This window comes from Fusarium flagelliforme, assembly GCF_020744385.1.
Source record: "Fusarium flagelliforme strain FIESC 12 MPI-CAGE-AA-0113 chromosome Unknown B0J16scaffold_3, whole genome shotgun sequence".
Lineage (NCBI taxonomy): Eukaryota > Fungi > Ascomycota > Sordariomycetes > Hypocreales > Nectriaceae > Fusarium > Fusarium flagelliforme.
In genome coordinates this window covers 3,893,721-3,908,108 of record NW_025763505.1, presented here as the reverse complement: position 1 = coordinate 3,908,108, position 14,388 = coordinate 3,893,721, and the positions used below count along the sequence as shown (strand labels likewise).

The 14,388-nt window shown below is 40.0% G+C and overlaps 3 protein-coding genes across 3 annotated transcripts; 1 reads left to right on the top strand and 2 right to left on the bottom strand.

The window, feature by feature from the left end:
• Positions 1-55: 55 nt before the first annotated feature.
• B0J16DRAFT_110204 (uncharacterized protein) lies at positions 56-2,894 on the bottom strand. Its single transcript, XM_046121425.1, has one exon. It carries the CDS (start codon positions 2,726-2,728, stop codon positions 218-220), a length of 2,511 nt encoding a protein of 836 aa, XP_045985115.1. The 5' UTR covers positions 2,729-2,894; the 3' UTR covers positions 56-217.
• Positions 2,895-4,102: 1,208 nt separating this feature from the next.
• On the bottom strand, positions 4,103-5,734 carry B0J16DRAFT_265051 (uncharacterized protein; the record flags this gene model as incomplete). The annotated part of the gene is made up of 1 exon (XM_046123379.1): positions 4,103-5,734. One exon carries the CDS (start codon positions 5,732-5,734, stop codon positions 4,103-4,105), a length of 1,632 nt encoding a protein of 543 aa, XP_045985114.1.
• Positions 5,735-8,370: 2,636 nt separating this feature from the next.
• Positions 8,371-10,128, top strand: B0J16DRAFT_339029 (aldehyde dehydrogenase domain-containing protein). Its single transcript, XM_046127503.1, has one exon. The coding sequence runs from the start codon at positions 8,545-8,547 to the stop codon at positions 10,072-10,074; it is 1,530 nt and encodes a 509-aa protein (XP_045985113.1). The 5' UTR covers positions 8,371-8,544; the 3' UTR covers positions 10,075-10,128.
• The last annotated feature ends 4,260 nt before the right edge of the window (positions 10,129-14,388 follow it).

Here is a 14,388-nt window from a genome sequence, read left to right as displayed (position 1 = left end):
AGATGATAACTATTTCTGTCTAAGATATATTCCCGCACTGACTCCATAACTCCTGTGTAATGCTTCCCGTTGGCCTCATCCATAGAGCCCCAAGACTTATGCTATATGTCTCAACCCGAATGTTATGCTGTCGAAAGTCGAAAGAAAAAGCGAAAGAAATAATGTATCCAAAAAGGCGTGATGGGTGGAGAACAAGAACTTATGTATCATTGCCTGTTTACACAGAATATCCCAGCATCGACCTCTCGGGGAATAGGATGATATTGGCTAGACGCACAACCTCCGCCTCAGCTCGAGAGATAGATGCTGTGCTCGTGGACCTCTTGCAATCGACATCGACATCGACATCCATCTCGGAGTCTGCTTCGGTCTTTGGCTTGGACTTGTCGGGGGGTGGTGTGCCAGAGCGAGTACCAGCAACTTCCCACGGAGCAAGGCCCATGGCCTGTAATGAAGATGGTCCTCCTACCTCGGCGATTTCCTTTTCGCCAGGTCGAGTCTCAGCATCTTCTTCGACTATACCTCTGCCGGTCGAGTCAAAGTCCGGTCCGGGATGACCCCGTTGGAATGCCTTTCTCTGTCGCGCAAGATAGAGTGCGTTTGTTTGAGTGAGCGGGGCCGCTGGGATGTATACCAGCATGTTCACCTCATTCTTGCTACCGCTGGGTGTTTTAAGACCATAATTGTTGCTAGAAAGATAATAAGGAAGATCTGGATGCCAGAAGATGTAGTCGCCTGGCTGCAAAGTTGGTAGCGTGATCATGCTGTTTCTTAGATGCAGGTGGGGATGCCAGGTTTCGGTGATTCTCTGCGCATGTCCGGGCACTGCTCCATGAATAATGGAATCGGGCTCAGTTTGTAACTTCCAGTTATCGGGAGCCAGATATGCCTCCCATTCAGGTCCAGCACGATTCTCCGGTGGTGGATTCTTGGTTGTGAAGAATGGTCGGAGCAGGTAGTAAGCTGTCGCAAGCTTGGGTGAAGGCAAGAGACGGACCATACCAGGCTCAACAGTAGAAAGCGCCAGGATTCCTTGGAACATGCGGAAGATAGTGCAAGCACCATAACCATTGTAGAGGTCAGTGGTCACAGAAGTTCGGCTGGTGCATTTCCATGGATCGTAATCCTCCCACTTGCCGTGGAAGATGTGGTTATAGGTGCCGGCATGCTGGTACCCGTCGGGCTCCCAGCGCTCAAGAGACCCGTTATCGACCTGGGCGGTAATGCCTGCAGATGATTGCAAAGCTTGTATCCAATCGTTGGCGGACTGCGGTGGTTCAAGGGGCGGAACGTTGAGACTACTGGACTGATTCTCGCTGTTCCCATGAACACGTATACGATCGACGTAAGTAATGGGAAGTCGTGTAACAAGTTGATCGTCAGGGTTGGTTTCCCATAGGCCCATCATAAAGCGTTGAGCGCTCAAAACGTTCGGGTGCGCTCTCGAGCGGACTTGGGCAGGCGTCCAAAAGAAGTCGAAACATGCCGGATCATGCTGCTGTAATGCCTTCGCTTTTACGTGCCGTTTGCTGTCTAGATAATCGACCGTCTCCCGAACGGCAGTATCGGTATCTACCCGGGGGACAACCTTGCGAACAACTCCGACACCGTAACGCCTCAAATCATGACCGAAGCGGGCAGTCTGGACAGAGTCATCAAGATCGCCAAATTCGATGGAGGGAATAAGATGAGCGCCAAGATCTTCTATGTGACTGACCTCTTTGCGTAGCGCGGTAATGAGACGAGCCCAGCTAGCTTCAAGCTCGGCCTCGTGGCCACGAATGAGGTTCTGTTTGATGCGGGCGAATCGTGAGGGAAGTGCGATGGGTTCAGGACCCCAGAAAGAAACGACGGGTTGGTCTTTGTCAATGGAAGGAGTGCTTATGGTCGGCGTTGAGCCATTTGTTCTGGGAGTTGGCGACAGCGATGGCAAACCGTTTGCTTTTAGCGAAGGCAGAGCTGTAGTTGTCGTGCTCGAATGACTGCCGGCCATCTTGCCAGGTATATTGGCCGCAAGCGCCGCAGTGAGCTTGGCCTCGTAAGATAACCTGGCACTTTCTGTGATGGCGGCGGTTACTAGCGACGCCGCGATTGGGGCCGAGAGAGAGGAGCGATGACGAGGTTTTGTAATGCGACCGGTTTGAGTGAAGTTCAAGGCGTTGCTTGGAGTAGTAGCAGCAGCTGTGTTGGTGGTAGTGGTATTGTATGAGGATGCGCTTGAGCTGGAACTGGAGCTGGAGCCTGAGCTGGAGATGGAGGGGTTCGAACGGCCTAGGCGGGTGCGGGAAAGAGCAGCTCTGACCTGTTGACCTGCCGCATCAGCGCCTTTTCTAGGCGGAAGGTGCACCCCTTCAGGTGCTCCTCCTCCATCTTCTCCTCCTGCTCCTCCTCCTCCACCTTCCGCCGCTATAACTGTTTCGACCCTTGTTGCCGTTCCCATGGTTGCAGCATCCCACTTCTCCTGCGCTTCTCTTAGGCTCCTTTGTTGATTTGCCTCGCGTGCACACTTTGGCTCTATTTGATAAATTTCGCCTTCTTGTTGCGCCATGTGACCTTGGTATGATCTTGGTGTCGCATATGCAAGTCCATTTGTGAGGCCGTCCCCAACTGCCACAGCTGCCACGGCTGCTACTCCAATCGCTGAAGCTAGCCCTTGAGCATGGTCCAGTATGGGCGCGGAAACCTCCTCTTCACAAGTCGGCGGTAAGTCGACTGTTGGTGTAGCCATAGTTTGATTATGCGTTGTGTTGCGCCTCGGGCTGTTTGCAGGTGCTGACAGTGTCTTCAAGATCCTGCGCTATGTTGAGGTTTTGTTAATAGTTCAGGAAGAAAACGAAAAATCTCTGCGACCTGAGTATCTCAGCCATATGTACGGAGCGGTGCGTTAAATCGAATTGTGCATCAAATTGCAAAGACTCAAAAGCAAAGCAAAGCGAACCAGAGCAAAAGAAACCATCAAAAGCTCGCAGCGGTTCTTCTATAAACTGGCCCTACAGCATGTTACTGATTGGGGCCCTTTTAGCAGGCGGCTGGCCGGACCGGGGCTCTGCTAAGACCATCTCATCTCATCTGGAGCCCCGGAGGACAAACTGTCGATATTCCCCATGGAGGAGTAGAGGGTGAGGGTCCCAGACCGAGGGTCCCTGCCGGGGGACTATGGATGGATCTCCAAGCACACACTTCGGGCCTGTCATCCGTCGAACCATCCACTTCTTGCTCAACGCTCCGTCCCGAAACCCCGGCAATACCCCACACATTTCCTTTTGGGGAAGTTGATGGCTGCACGGCTCTACGGCCCATTATCCGCCTAACGATAATCAGAATGCCCAGATAACAAAAGAAATGGCCACATGAGACTTGTGAAGGGGCAACTTGCATGATAACGTGTTGTGATTTGGCTAACTATATTCTCTAGACCAGTCTACTATGCAATGCTATAATGAACAATCTATATCCATCATCTGGCAGCTTGCCACAGCTTATCACCAAGATACCGGATCCGTCAGGCGCCGAGAAAGGGATGCATAAGAAGTCTTTGCGACAATGCGACAACCAGAGAACTCGGGTTCCCCGATCGGTTTTGACTGGATCGATCATCCGCATATATCTTTCGTTTCACAATGGCAAATATCTAGCATACTATCCTTTTCGAGTCCACCACTACGGCTAATCTCTGGTATTCGACGTCTCTATCGAGACCGACACATACAAGTAAGACTTCCGGCAGAATTGATTAGTGGTGGAAAGTCGCCGGCCCGTTGTGCCTGTTTAACTGAACCGCTGCGGCAAAATCTCGCGTGGTTTGAGAAGCTGGCCAGGACCAGGTGCAGGTGGCTGTCTCGGGCCATGACAGCCCGATACCAACCCAAAACAATGGGTTCAGTCACGGCAAATCGGGCCCAATGCTCCCGAGAATTGCTTGGTTGTATTCGGTTGACAAACTTGGCTTGAATTGTTTTGTTCCAACTACCTATATACAGTAATACTATACTCGCTACGAGGATGCAATCATACGCTAATCATTTAATCATACAGATATCCAAAACAGTTACTCTGTCGAGGCAAGTCGCTCGCGGACAATTAGGAAATCATCCGAAGCACTTTACAGTCGAGAGTGCTTAGGCTTGTAGCCCTCCTCTGCAGCAATAATCTCAGCGGCCCGCTCACCGCAAGCAAGCACAGTCACCATGGGGTTGATGGTAGGCATCTCAGGGAAGATACCAGCATCGACGATACGGAGCTTGTTGATGCCGCGAACCTTGAGTTCGGGGTTAACGACGGCCATCTCATCTCGTTCGGTATCGCCCATCTTGGTAGTGCCAGCAGGGTGGTAGACGGTGTGGGCTACGCGGCGAGCGTACTCGCTAATCTCCTCATCGGTCTCAACCTTGGGACCAGGGGCAACCTCCTGCTTGAGCCACTCCTTGAAGGGGCTCTGCTTGGCAATCTTGCGAGCAGCCTTGATACCGTGAACGAGAGTAGCCGCATCGTAGCCCTCGGGATCAGTGAAGTAGCGGAAGTCAAGAGCGGGCTTGACAGTAGGATCGGCCGAGGTCAAGTAGATGCGGCCACGAGAGCGAGGGCGAGGGATGTTGGGTGTCATGCAGAAAGCATAGCCGTCCTTGATTGTGGGGTATCCAAGACGCTCTGTGTTGAGGTGGAAGGGAATCTGGTAGCAGTGCATCATAACGTCGGCTGCATCGCCGTCGTTGCCAGCGGCGTTCTTGGGCTCACGTCGAAGGAAGATGCCAGCATCAGAGTCCATGGTGGTCTGGTTAGCAGGAACAGGCTTGTTCAGCTCCCACATGATGATAGTCTCGGGGTGATCCAGAAGATTCTCGCCGACACCAGGGATATCCTTGACAACAGGAATGTTGAGGGACTCGAGCTGGGCCTTGGGTCCAATACCAGAGTGAAGGAGAAGTCTGGGAGTATCAACAGCACCAGCGCACAGGATAGTTTCCTTGCGAGCGTGCAGAGTGTGCTTCTCGCCAGACTTGAGGGTAACATTAATACCCGTAGCGACATCGTTCTCGACAATGAGCTTTGAGACATGAGCCTCGGTGAGGACTGTCAGATTAGGACGTCGCTCATCACCTCGAAGAATAGGATGGATATAAGCAACAGAAGCACTGCTGCGGTGACCAGTATCGGGGTTGTAGGAAACGGAAAAGAAGCCAGCACCCTGGGTTAACTGACCCTTCTCAGAGATCTCGTGGTTGAAGTCGTGGATGATAGGAATGTCCATAGCCTCGGAACAAGCCTTGACCCAATCCTTGGTCAATTGGTTTCGGTGGCGAGGGTGGACGGGGTTCAGTTGGTTACGCAGGTTGTCGACGCTGCGCATGACGGTTTCGAAGTCCCAACCCTTGCAACCCTTGGCGACCCATCGATCCATATCGTGACGGAAAGGTCGGAAGGAGATGAGGGTGTTGTGAGAGGAGCAACCACCGAGGACCTTGGCTCGCGAGTGTCGGATGTGACTGTTGCCGTTAGGCTGCTCGGTTGTGGGATAGTCGTAGTCGAGGTCACCGCCGAGAAGCGACAACCACTCACGAAGGTTAAGAACATTGTTGAGGCCGAAGTCAGAGGGGCCGCCCTCGATCACAAGGACCTTGCGCTCAGGGAGGTAGGCAGAGAGACGAGAGGCCAGAACACAACCAGCCGTGCCGCCGCCCACGATGATGTAGTCGTAAGCATTGCTGGCGGAAGCGGGAAGGAACTCAGTAGTCATGGTGTCGGTTGGTGTAAGTGAATGGGAGGTAAGTACAAGAATGGTATGTTTAATGAAGGTATGTATATCAAGCTCACTCGGACAAGGGGTATCAATGGATGTCGAGAAAGGGGAGTTGAGGAGGAATGAGAATCGGATTGAGAGCTAGAAGAAGGAGTGCTCTTGTACTCGAGAGTCGAGGCGATCAAGATGTTTTTGAAATAAACGACCATCAGCTCCAAGTGGGGTCCCGGATCACGGAAGGGTCCTTTGGAGCAGTATACAGTGTCAATTGGAATCACTTACATGGTGTTCAGTCTCGACTCGATGTACTTTTCTGGTTGCACAAAGTAGCGGTTGGTGGACGACGTGTGGCGATGATTGGTTGAGAGAGCTAACACACTCTCAGCAAGGCTGGTGGGTGGATCAAAACACCAAGAAAGAAAGCGGAGGACGGCGGCGAGAACAAACCAACGTCAGGAGACAGGGAGAAAGCTGGTTTGTCCATCTGAGTTGTAAAAACGAGGCTAGCCGTAGCGGGTCTTGGCGACTGTTCTGCTATGGATGTTTTGTTCTGAAAGACAGGTCTTCGTCTTCACCGACTTCGGGAATCTGTATTCGGTGATACCGAAGTTGTGATTCTGTAATCGTAATCCAACGTGAAAATGAATAGCCGATATCCACATGACGTTGTATTATTGTCTGCAGGTCAATCGGGACAGTTATCTTGCTGTATTTGCAGGGCATGGCGACTAGGGTCAAAAGTCAATTTACCTTGTCTTTTTCCAACTGGTATTTTACAGGATTTTGCACGCTATCAAAGAAACGGCTCTTTAACTTGAAGAAGTCTGATAGTCAGTGCATTGACATGTATAAAGATTAATACTGATACCCTTTCTCTCTTGACGCCTCAACCGCGCAAAGAGCGTTAACTTGACAGCTGTTTGAGAGTTACTCGGTCAGTTGGCCATGCCTTGAACGGTACAGGGTGGGGCCGTTTGACGGCGAGAATTGGAGCAGTGAGAATGGAGACCCGGATCCGGCTTGCAGCAAGGCTCCGACTCAGTCCCAATTTTCCCTGTTTGCCGCATGTACCGCCTCGGCTTAGGGAAAGCAATAACTTGTTTTCTCGAGCTGTATTTGGGGTTATCTAGAATAGGACGCAGGAGACAAGGTAGTCAACCGGTACTGAGTCAAGACAGGCAGGCAAATGGTTGAACTTGGCTTCAGGTCCCAATGCTCGCTCAAAGCACTCTTCATATGACAAAACACGGCACAGACAGGATCATCATTCAACAGAAACACATGTCTAGGTATCCGAGTATTCGTGGCCTCGCTTACAGATGCATGATACTGGGACTTTTCTGTTTTGCAAATGTACGATAAGTTCCTGTTCTGGTTTCGCGTGTTTATCGTTATCAATGAAAATTTATTTATCGAATTGATTGATCCCACTGCGCCGGTTACCGTACTGTACAGTAGCCACTACAGTGCAGTTTGCTGCAGGGACAGTTGAGTTCACCACTAAAACCCCATACATAGCCATCCCTGCCATGTGCTTGCCAAGTTTGAAGTGTTGCTTAGCATACTGATTAGGTAAAGCGTGGTTGGGGTAACATGCCCGTCAGATCGATAATCTTCAAGATCGAATTTGAGTCGTGGCAATTGGACCGAGAAGTGACAGTGTTACTCCACAGTCCCTTATTTTCTCTGTATTTTTTTTATTATTCTTTTTTTCTTCTCTCTTTTATTTCCACGTGCTTGATCCGGTCGATCCGAGTTGCTACAAGAGCTGTCATGTATATAAATTTGGGAAAGGTTGAGGGCTGTTTTGGTAAAAATAAAGTCTCCAGAACTTTTCTTTACCAATGGCAAATACAGACATAGATAAGCAAGTGCACTGTCCCTAGCAAAAAAAAAGTTTAACAGCTCGGGCTGAACGAAGGAAGCTCTCAAGGTGGTGGTGTTCTGCTCTGGTACGATAGCTACCGACTGAGCTAACTCACCAATGACGTGAATATCTCCACCTCCGTCTCCACTCCACAGCCACCCAGACTTGGCGTTCTTCGGCATTGTCTAGACTCTGCATGTTCTTGCGAGCTGAGAGGATAATATTGGACTATTTTGCTGGTATTTGCACTGAATCTTGAGCCAACCTTTCTGTAAGCAAGAGGGGGTCTGCGCCATCAACAATACGATAGTCTCAGAACTTGATCTTCCATACTGTAGGGCTGTAGTTGACGCTCAGATCATACGGAACAGAACAGTCTTCTCAGCTATTCCCATGTTGCACGCCGATAGCTCGAGTCATGCTGAACACTATCTCCAGACTCAAGTTCCAACCCCAGACTTGCCAATCCAATCTGTTCACGTCACAGACAAGATATCACGAGTAGAAAATTTGCTACATAGCAGGCCAATACAAGAATGGAAATGAGAGACGGATAACAGCTACTCTTCATCTTGTACTGTAGTAGATACTCGACAAGATTCTCATTGGTTGCTTAACTCTACTGTGCTTTCACAGTATGACTTGGACCCGCGTCATTGTATCGTGCTAGAAGAGGAAGGTACCCGTCATCAGTCAAAAGTGGGGCTTGACGGCACTTGCACAATTGCACTTGCCTCCATCCCGACTGCCTTTATTAGCTGACTTACATCCATCCATTCTATTCTCCACACAAGCAAAGGTAGACTGAGAGCATCCAGACGTATCAGAATACCTTACCTATTTACCGTATATTCTTTGGTCCAGGCACTTACATTGCCGTGATTGCTCTTGTCTCTCTATTTACTCTGTGATCTTTCTACCATCTACCCTCTGAGCCACAATGACTTTCCCTTCAGAGATTCATACTTTCCACTCTGGACGACCTCAACCCGAGTCCTCCTCATCATCTAACACCTTTGTCTCTGTTGATCCAAGCACTGCAAAGCCCCTTGCAACTATCTACACTACCACGCCAGACCAACTCAACCAGACAGTCGCAGCTGCTCAGGCTGCATTCCCTGTTTGGTCCCAAACACCACCTCCTGAACGTGCTGCTATTCTCCTCAAGGCAGCTTCTATCCTACGAAAACGCAACGATGAGCTGGCATTGACCGAAACACTTGACACTGGCAAGCCCTGGTCCGAGACTTCAGCCGTTGATGTTGCAACTGGTGCTGATGTTCTCGAATACTACGCACATATGGCTGCTGGCAGCTTTCCTGGCCAGAACACGCGCCTTCGTCCCGATGCTTTTGTCCTCACAACCCATGAACCCCTAGGAGTTTGCGCTGGCATTGGTGCTTGGAACTACCCTATCCAGATCGCTCTCTGGAAGTCCGCACCTTGTCTAGCTGCTGGCAACTGTATGGTTTACAAGCCTAGTGAGGTGACGCCACTCCATGCCGACACCCTCGCCCAAATCTACATTGAGGCAGGTGTGCCTCCAGGAGTCTTCAACGTTGTGTATGGCGATGGCATCGCTGTTGGCGCCCCTCTTGTGGCCCACAGTGGCATCGCCAAAGTGAGCTTTACTGGTCAAGTAAGCACGGGCAGCAAGGTTGCCAGTCAAGCAGTCACGGATATGAAGGGTGTTACTATGGAACTTGGTGGAAAGAGCCCGCTTGTTATCTTGCCTGATGCAGATGTCGAGGAAGCAGCCGACACAGCTATGGTTGCCAACTTCTTTTCCACAGGTCAAGTATGCACCAACGGAACTCGCGTGTTTGTCCCAGACACCCTTCTGGCTCAGGTCGAGGAGGCTATTGTCCAGCGTTGTCGAGAGGGAATCCGCATGGGTCTGCCGCAAAAGAGTACGACCAACTTTGGCCCTATGGTCAGCGCAGCACAGCAAGAGAAGGTCAAGATGTACATTGAGCATGGTCGCTCAGTAGACAAGGCAAAGGTTCTTTTCGACGGTTCAAAAGAGTCCAGAATGCCGCAACCGACATCTGATGGTTTTTGGGTTCACCCGGTCGTCTTTACAAACTGCACCGACAACATGCGCGTGGTAAGGGAGGAGATCTTTGGCCCCGTCATGTGCATCATGCCTTACAAGACACGTGGACTTTCTCGCCCAGACTGGTTGTCAGATCTTATCTCTCGAGCCAACGATACCCCTATGGGGCTTGCTGCTGGTGTTGTCTCTTCTGATGTTGGTCTGGCACATGAAGTCGTTCAGAAGCTCGATGCAGGTATTACTTGGATCAACACATGGGGTGAGTCTCCTGCCGAGATGCCTGTTGGAGGTTGGAAGATGAGTGGTATCGGACTGGAGAATGGGCACGAGGGCATTTCTGCGTATATGAGAACGAAGAGCACATTAGTCCAGCTAGGTAAGGGAGCCTGTAAGGGTGTCTTTTCTAAACTGTAAATTCCTCTTATATATAAATTTAATATTATCTATTTTTTATCTTTCTCTTTTATATATAAGCTTTCTTATTATTAAATTATTAAACTAAAGTAAGTATAATAAGTCTTAAGTATAGCTAGATAAATTAAAAATATAAAAGTTAATTAATAATAAAACTAAAACTTATTAAATATATAAAGTGTATAAAGATTTCTTTAGAAATTATTATTTAATAAAGTAAAAATATATAACTTAAAGTATAGCTATATAAAGTTAATTAGAAATCTAGCTTTTTTAACTTTTAAGTTAAGTTAAGTATAATTAAAGTAACTTTAGATAATAGATAAGTTTAATAAATTATATTAACTTTAATCTATTATATTATTAATAAAGCTTAATTAAAAATTTTAATTTAAAGGCTTAGCTTAATAAATATTTCTTTAGTATATTATTAACTTAATTTTAATATTCTTATAATTACTTTTCTTTTTATTCTTAATAATATTATTAAATTATATTACTATAGATATAATTAATACTATTAATAATACTATTAATAGTACTAAGTTATATATATTAGCTAAGGTAATAGAAAAGGTTAAAAAGGATATATAGGTTATTATATAACTTAAATTAATTAAACTACTAATAAACTAGTTATTATTTTTAACTTTAAGTAACTTTAACTTTAACTTTTACTAATATATAAATAATATAGAAATATAAATCCTTTTTAAAACCTTATATACTTAAATCTTTTTCCCTTTAAAATATTATATACTATTAAAGTATAATAATATTAAGATTAGCTTAATAATATACTAAAGGAAGGTTAATCTAGCTAAACCCTTAGATTAGAAATCCTAGTTAAGCTTCTTTAAGAACTTAATAAGTTAAAGTAATTATAATAAATATAACCTACCTATTACCTTAGATTACTTTAACTATACCTAATCTTTATAATTCTTTAACTTTTACCCTATAGAAATTAATATAATTAAGATAGTTAATATAAAGTAAATAACTTAAGCTAAAATAGCTTCATATTAATCCTAAGAGGTTAATAATAGTTATCTATAGGTAATAACTATATAGGTAATATAGCTAATTATTAATAAAGAATATACTATAGTAAATAAACTAATTTAAATAAAAAGAAAAAGTATATTATATTTCTTAGGAAATTAAAATAAAATTACTAAAAGAGTTTTAATATAAGATTATAATAAATTAAAAAGAATAATATAATTAAAAAGTAAAAATAGCTAATTTTATTAATAATTTTTATATAAAAGGTTATTAAAGAAAAGATAATATATAAAATTACCCTTAATAGTAAAATTTAGCTATATAAAAGATACTTTTATAAAAATAATATAAGTTATTATAAAAGAATTATAGTAATAGTTAAAAATAAATAAATTCTTTTTTTAATAATTAGCTAATTAATTAATATTATAATATTAAAAGAAATATAAATAACTTTTAGTTTATAACTATAAGATTTTTAAGAAAAATATAATACTTATTTAAATAAATAATTAATTAAAGGTAATTTATACTAAAAATAATCTTTAATTAAAATTAACTATATTATAATAAATTAAGTAAGTAATATTAAAGCTTTCTTTTAAGTTATAAATAAAATAATAAGCTTTTAAAATTAAATTAAAGTTAAATATATTTAAATAGAATTAATTTATTATATTTATTAAAAAATAATATATTAACTTTATTTTATAAAATAAATAAGTAAAAAACTAGCTTATAAAGATATAATAGCTTTATAAAAGTTATTAATATAATTCTTTATAAAATAAAAGATACTATATAAAAGCCTTATTACCTTAAACTTTAAGTTTAATATAAATCTTATATATTAATATTAATATAAGCTATTATTAAAAGTAAAGAAAAAACTAAAGTAAAAAAGAATTTTACTAAAATAACTAAAGATTATTATATAAAAAGTAAAATATATTCAATAATAAATTAATAATATATTACTATAGAAAGAAATTACTTACTTTAGTAACTAAAGGTATATATTACTATTTTTATAAAAAGAAAATAAAAAAAGCTTTAGCTTCTAAGAATAAAGCTAATTATTTATTAAGTACTCTTTATACTTTAAATTTAATTTAAAAGATTATAGTAATATACTTATATTAGTAAAAAGCTATTAATAAGGTAATAGCTAAAGTATAAAAGCTTTAGTAATAATATATTTCCTTTATAAAAAACTAAAGTATAAGGCTTTAAATTATAAATTTAAGGGAAATCTTAATTACCTTTTACTAAACTAAAGTAATTTAATAGCTAAGGTTTAAGAAATTACTATTAAAAGTAAAGAAACTTATTTATTAAAATATTCTAAGGACTTAAAAAACTAAAATATATAAATATTATAGTTATATAACTTATATAAGTATAAAATATTATTAAGCTAATAAAAAAACCCTTTTTTAATATTAATAAAGCTAAGTATAACTATAAAGGTAATTATTTTATACTAAGTTATTAAAATAAAAGTAAAAATATTACTAAATATAAGAGCTAAGGTTAATATAATTAATATATAACTAATAAAGAAACTTTAGCTTAAATTAATAATAAAATATATATTTTTAACTTTTAAAGGGTTTTAAAAGATAATAAAAAAAGCTTAAAATATATATTAATTAATACTTTTCTTACTAAATAGTAATAAATAACTATAAAAGATATATAAAGTATTTATAAGCTTTAACTTAAGAAAAAGAAAATTAAATATTATCTTTTTTTATTAGTTTATAAAACTAAAAAAGATTATTATTAATACTATATATAATATATTTATATATAGCTTTATTATAAAAATAAAATTAAATATTATTTTTAAAAATATAATTAAAAATAAAAAGAAAGTATATATTATATATATAACCTTTACTATTAATAATACTATTAATAATACTTAGTTATATATATTAGCTAAAGTAATAGTAAAGGTTAAAAAGGGTATATAACTTATTATATAACTAAGATTAATTAAACTACTAATAAGCTAGTTATTATTTTTAACTTTAAGTAACTTTAACTTTAACTTTTATTAATAATATAGTATAAATAATATATAAATATAATTCCTTTTTAAAACCTTATATACTTAAATTTTTAGTTTCCCCTTAAAATACTATATACTACTAAATTATTATTAAGTTATAGTCTTAGGCTATAATAAGGCTATTATAGTTATATTATATTAAGCTATAGGTATTTTTAAATACTAAAGTAATTAATTATATAGTTTACTTACTAAGCTAAATTAAAGAACTAGTAATTATAGTATCTATTATTAGCCTTATTAAGGAACTATTCTTTATTATAATCTAAATTAATATTAAACTTTAGCTTTATAGCTAATCTATTTAATATTACTATCTTAATAAAGAGAGCTTATATTTCTATAGTAAAGTAAATAAAAAGAAAAAGTAAATAGCTAAAGGCTACTAAGGCTACCTTTTTATTAGTATTTTTCCCTAAATTCTTTACTACCTAGTATTCTAAGTACCTAAATAGATATAGTTTAAGAGCTACCTTAATACTTAGCTTATTAAGATCTTTATTATTAAAAGTATAGTACTAAGTATTTATTAAAGTAATACTATAGTATTTATTTAGTATTACTATAGATTAGGTTAGTAATATAGGACTAAGAGTAGAGATTAAAGGTTAATTAACTTACTACTTTTATAATAGTATAGGAGGTATAGGTATAGGAAAAAGAAAGAAGGCTAGGCTACTATACCTTATACAGTAGCCTTTTTTATATATAGGTTAAAGCTTTATTAGTAATAGTTAGAGTTTTATTAATATAGGTAACTTTAATAGAAATAAGCCTATACTTTAACCTACCCTAGAGGGGTTAACCCTAAATTATAGAATTATATATATAACCTTAGCTTTATTAACTAAAATAAAGATTAATTTACTAATTCTTAGTAAAGATATAAAGGAAAAAGAAATATAAAAGCTTTTAAGAATACTTTAAAGATATAAGGTAATCTTTAATAAGAAAATAGTAAAAATACCTTTTATACTAAAGAAAGTAAAATATAATATTAACCTTAAAAAGAAATAAGTATTCTTATAGAAATTATTATATTTATTAAATTAAGCTTAATATAAGGTATTAAGAAAGTATATTATAAAAAACCTAGTAAATAGTTAAATATATTACTTTAAAAGTAAAGTAAAAATACTAATACTTTTTATATTAAAGAAAAATAATAGTTTTTAGTTATATATAAACTATAGAAAACTAAATAAAATTACTATTAAAAACTATTACTT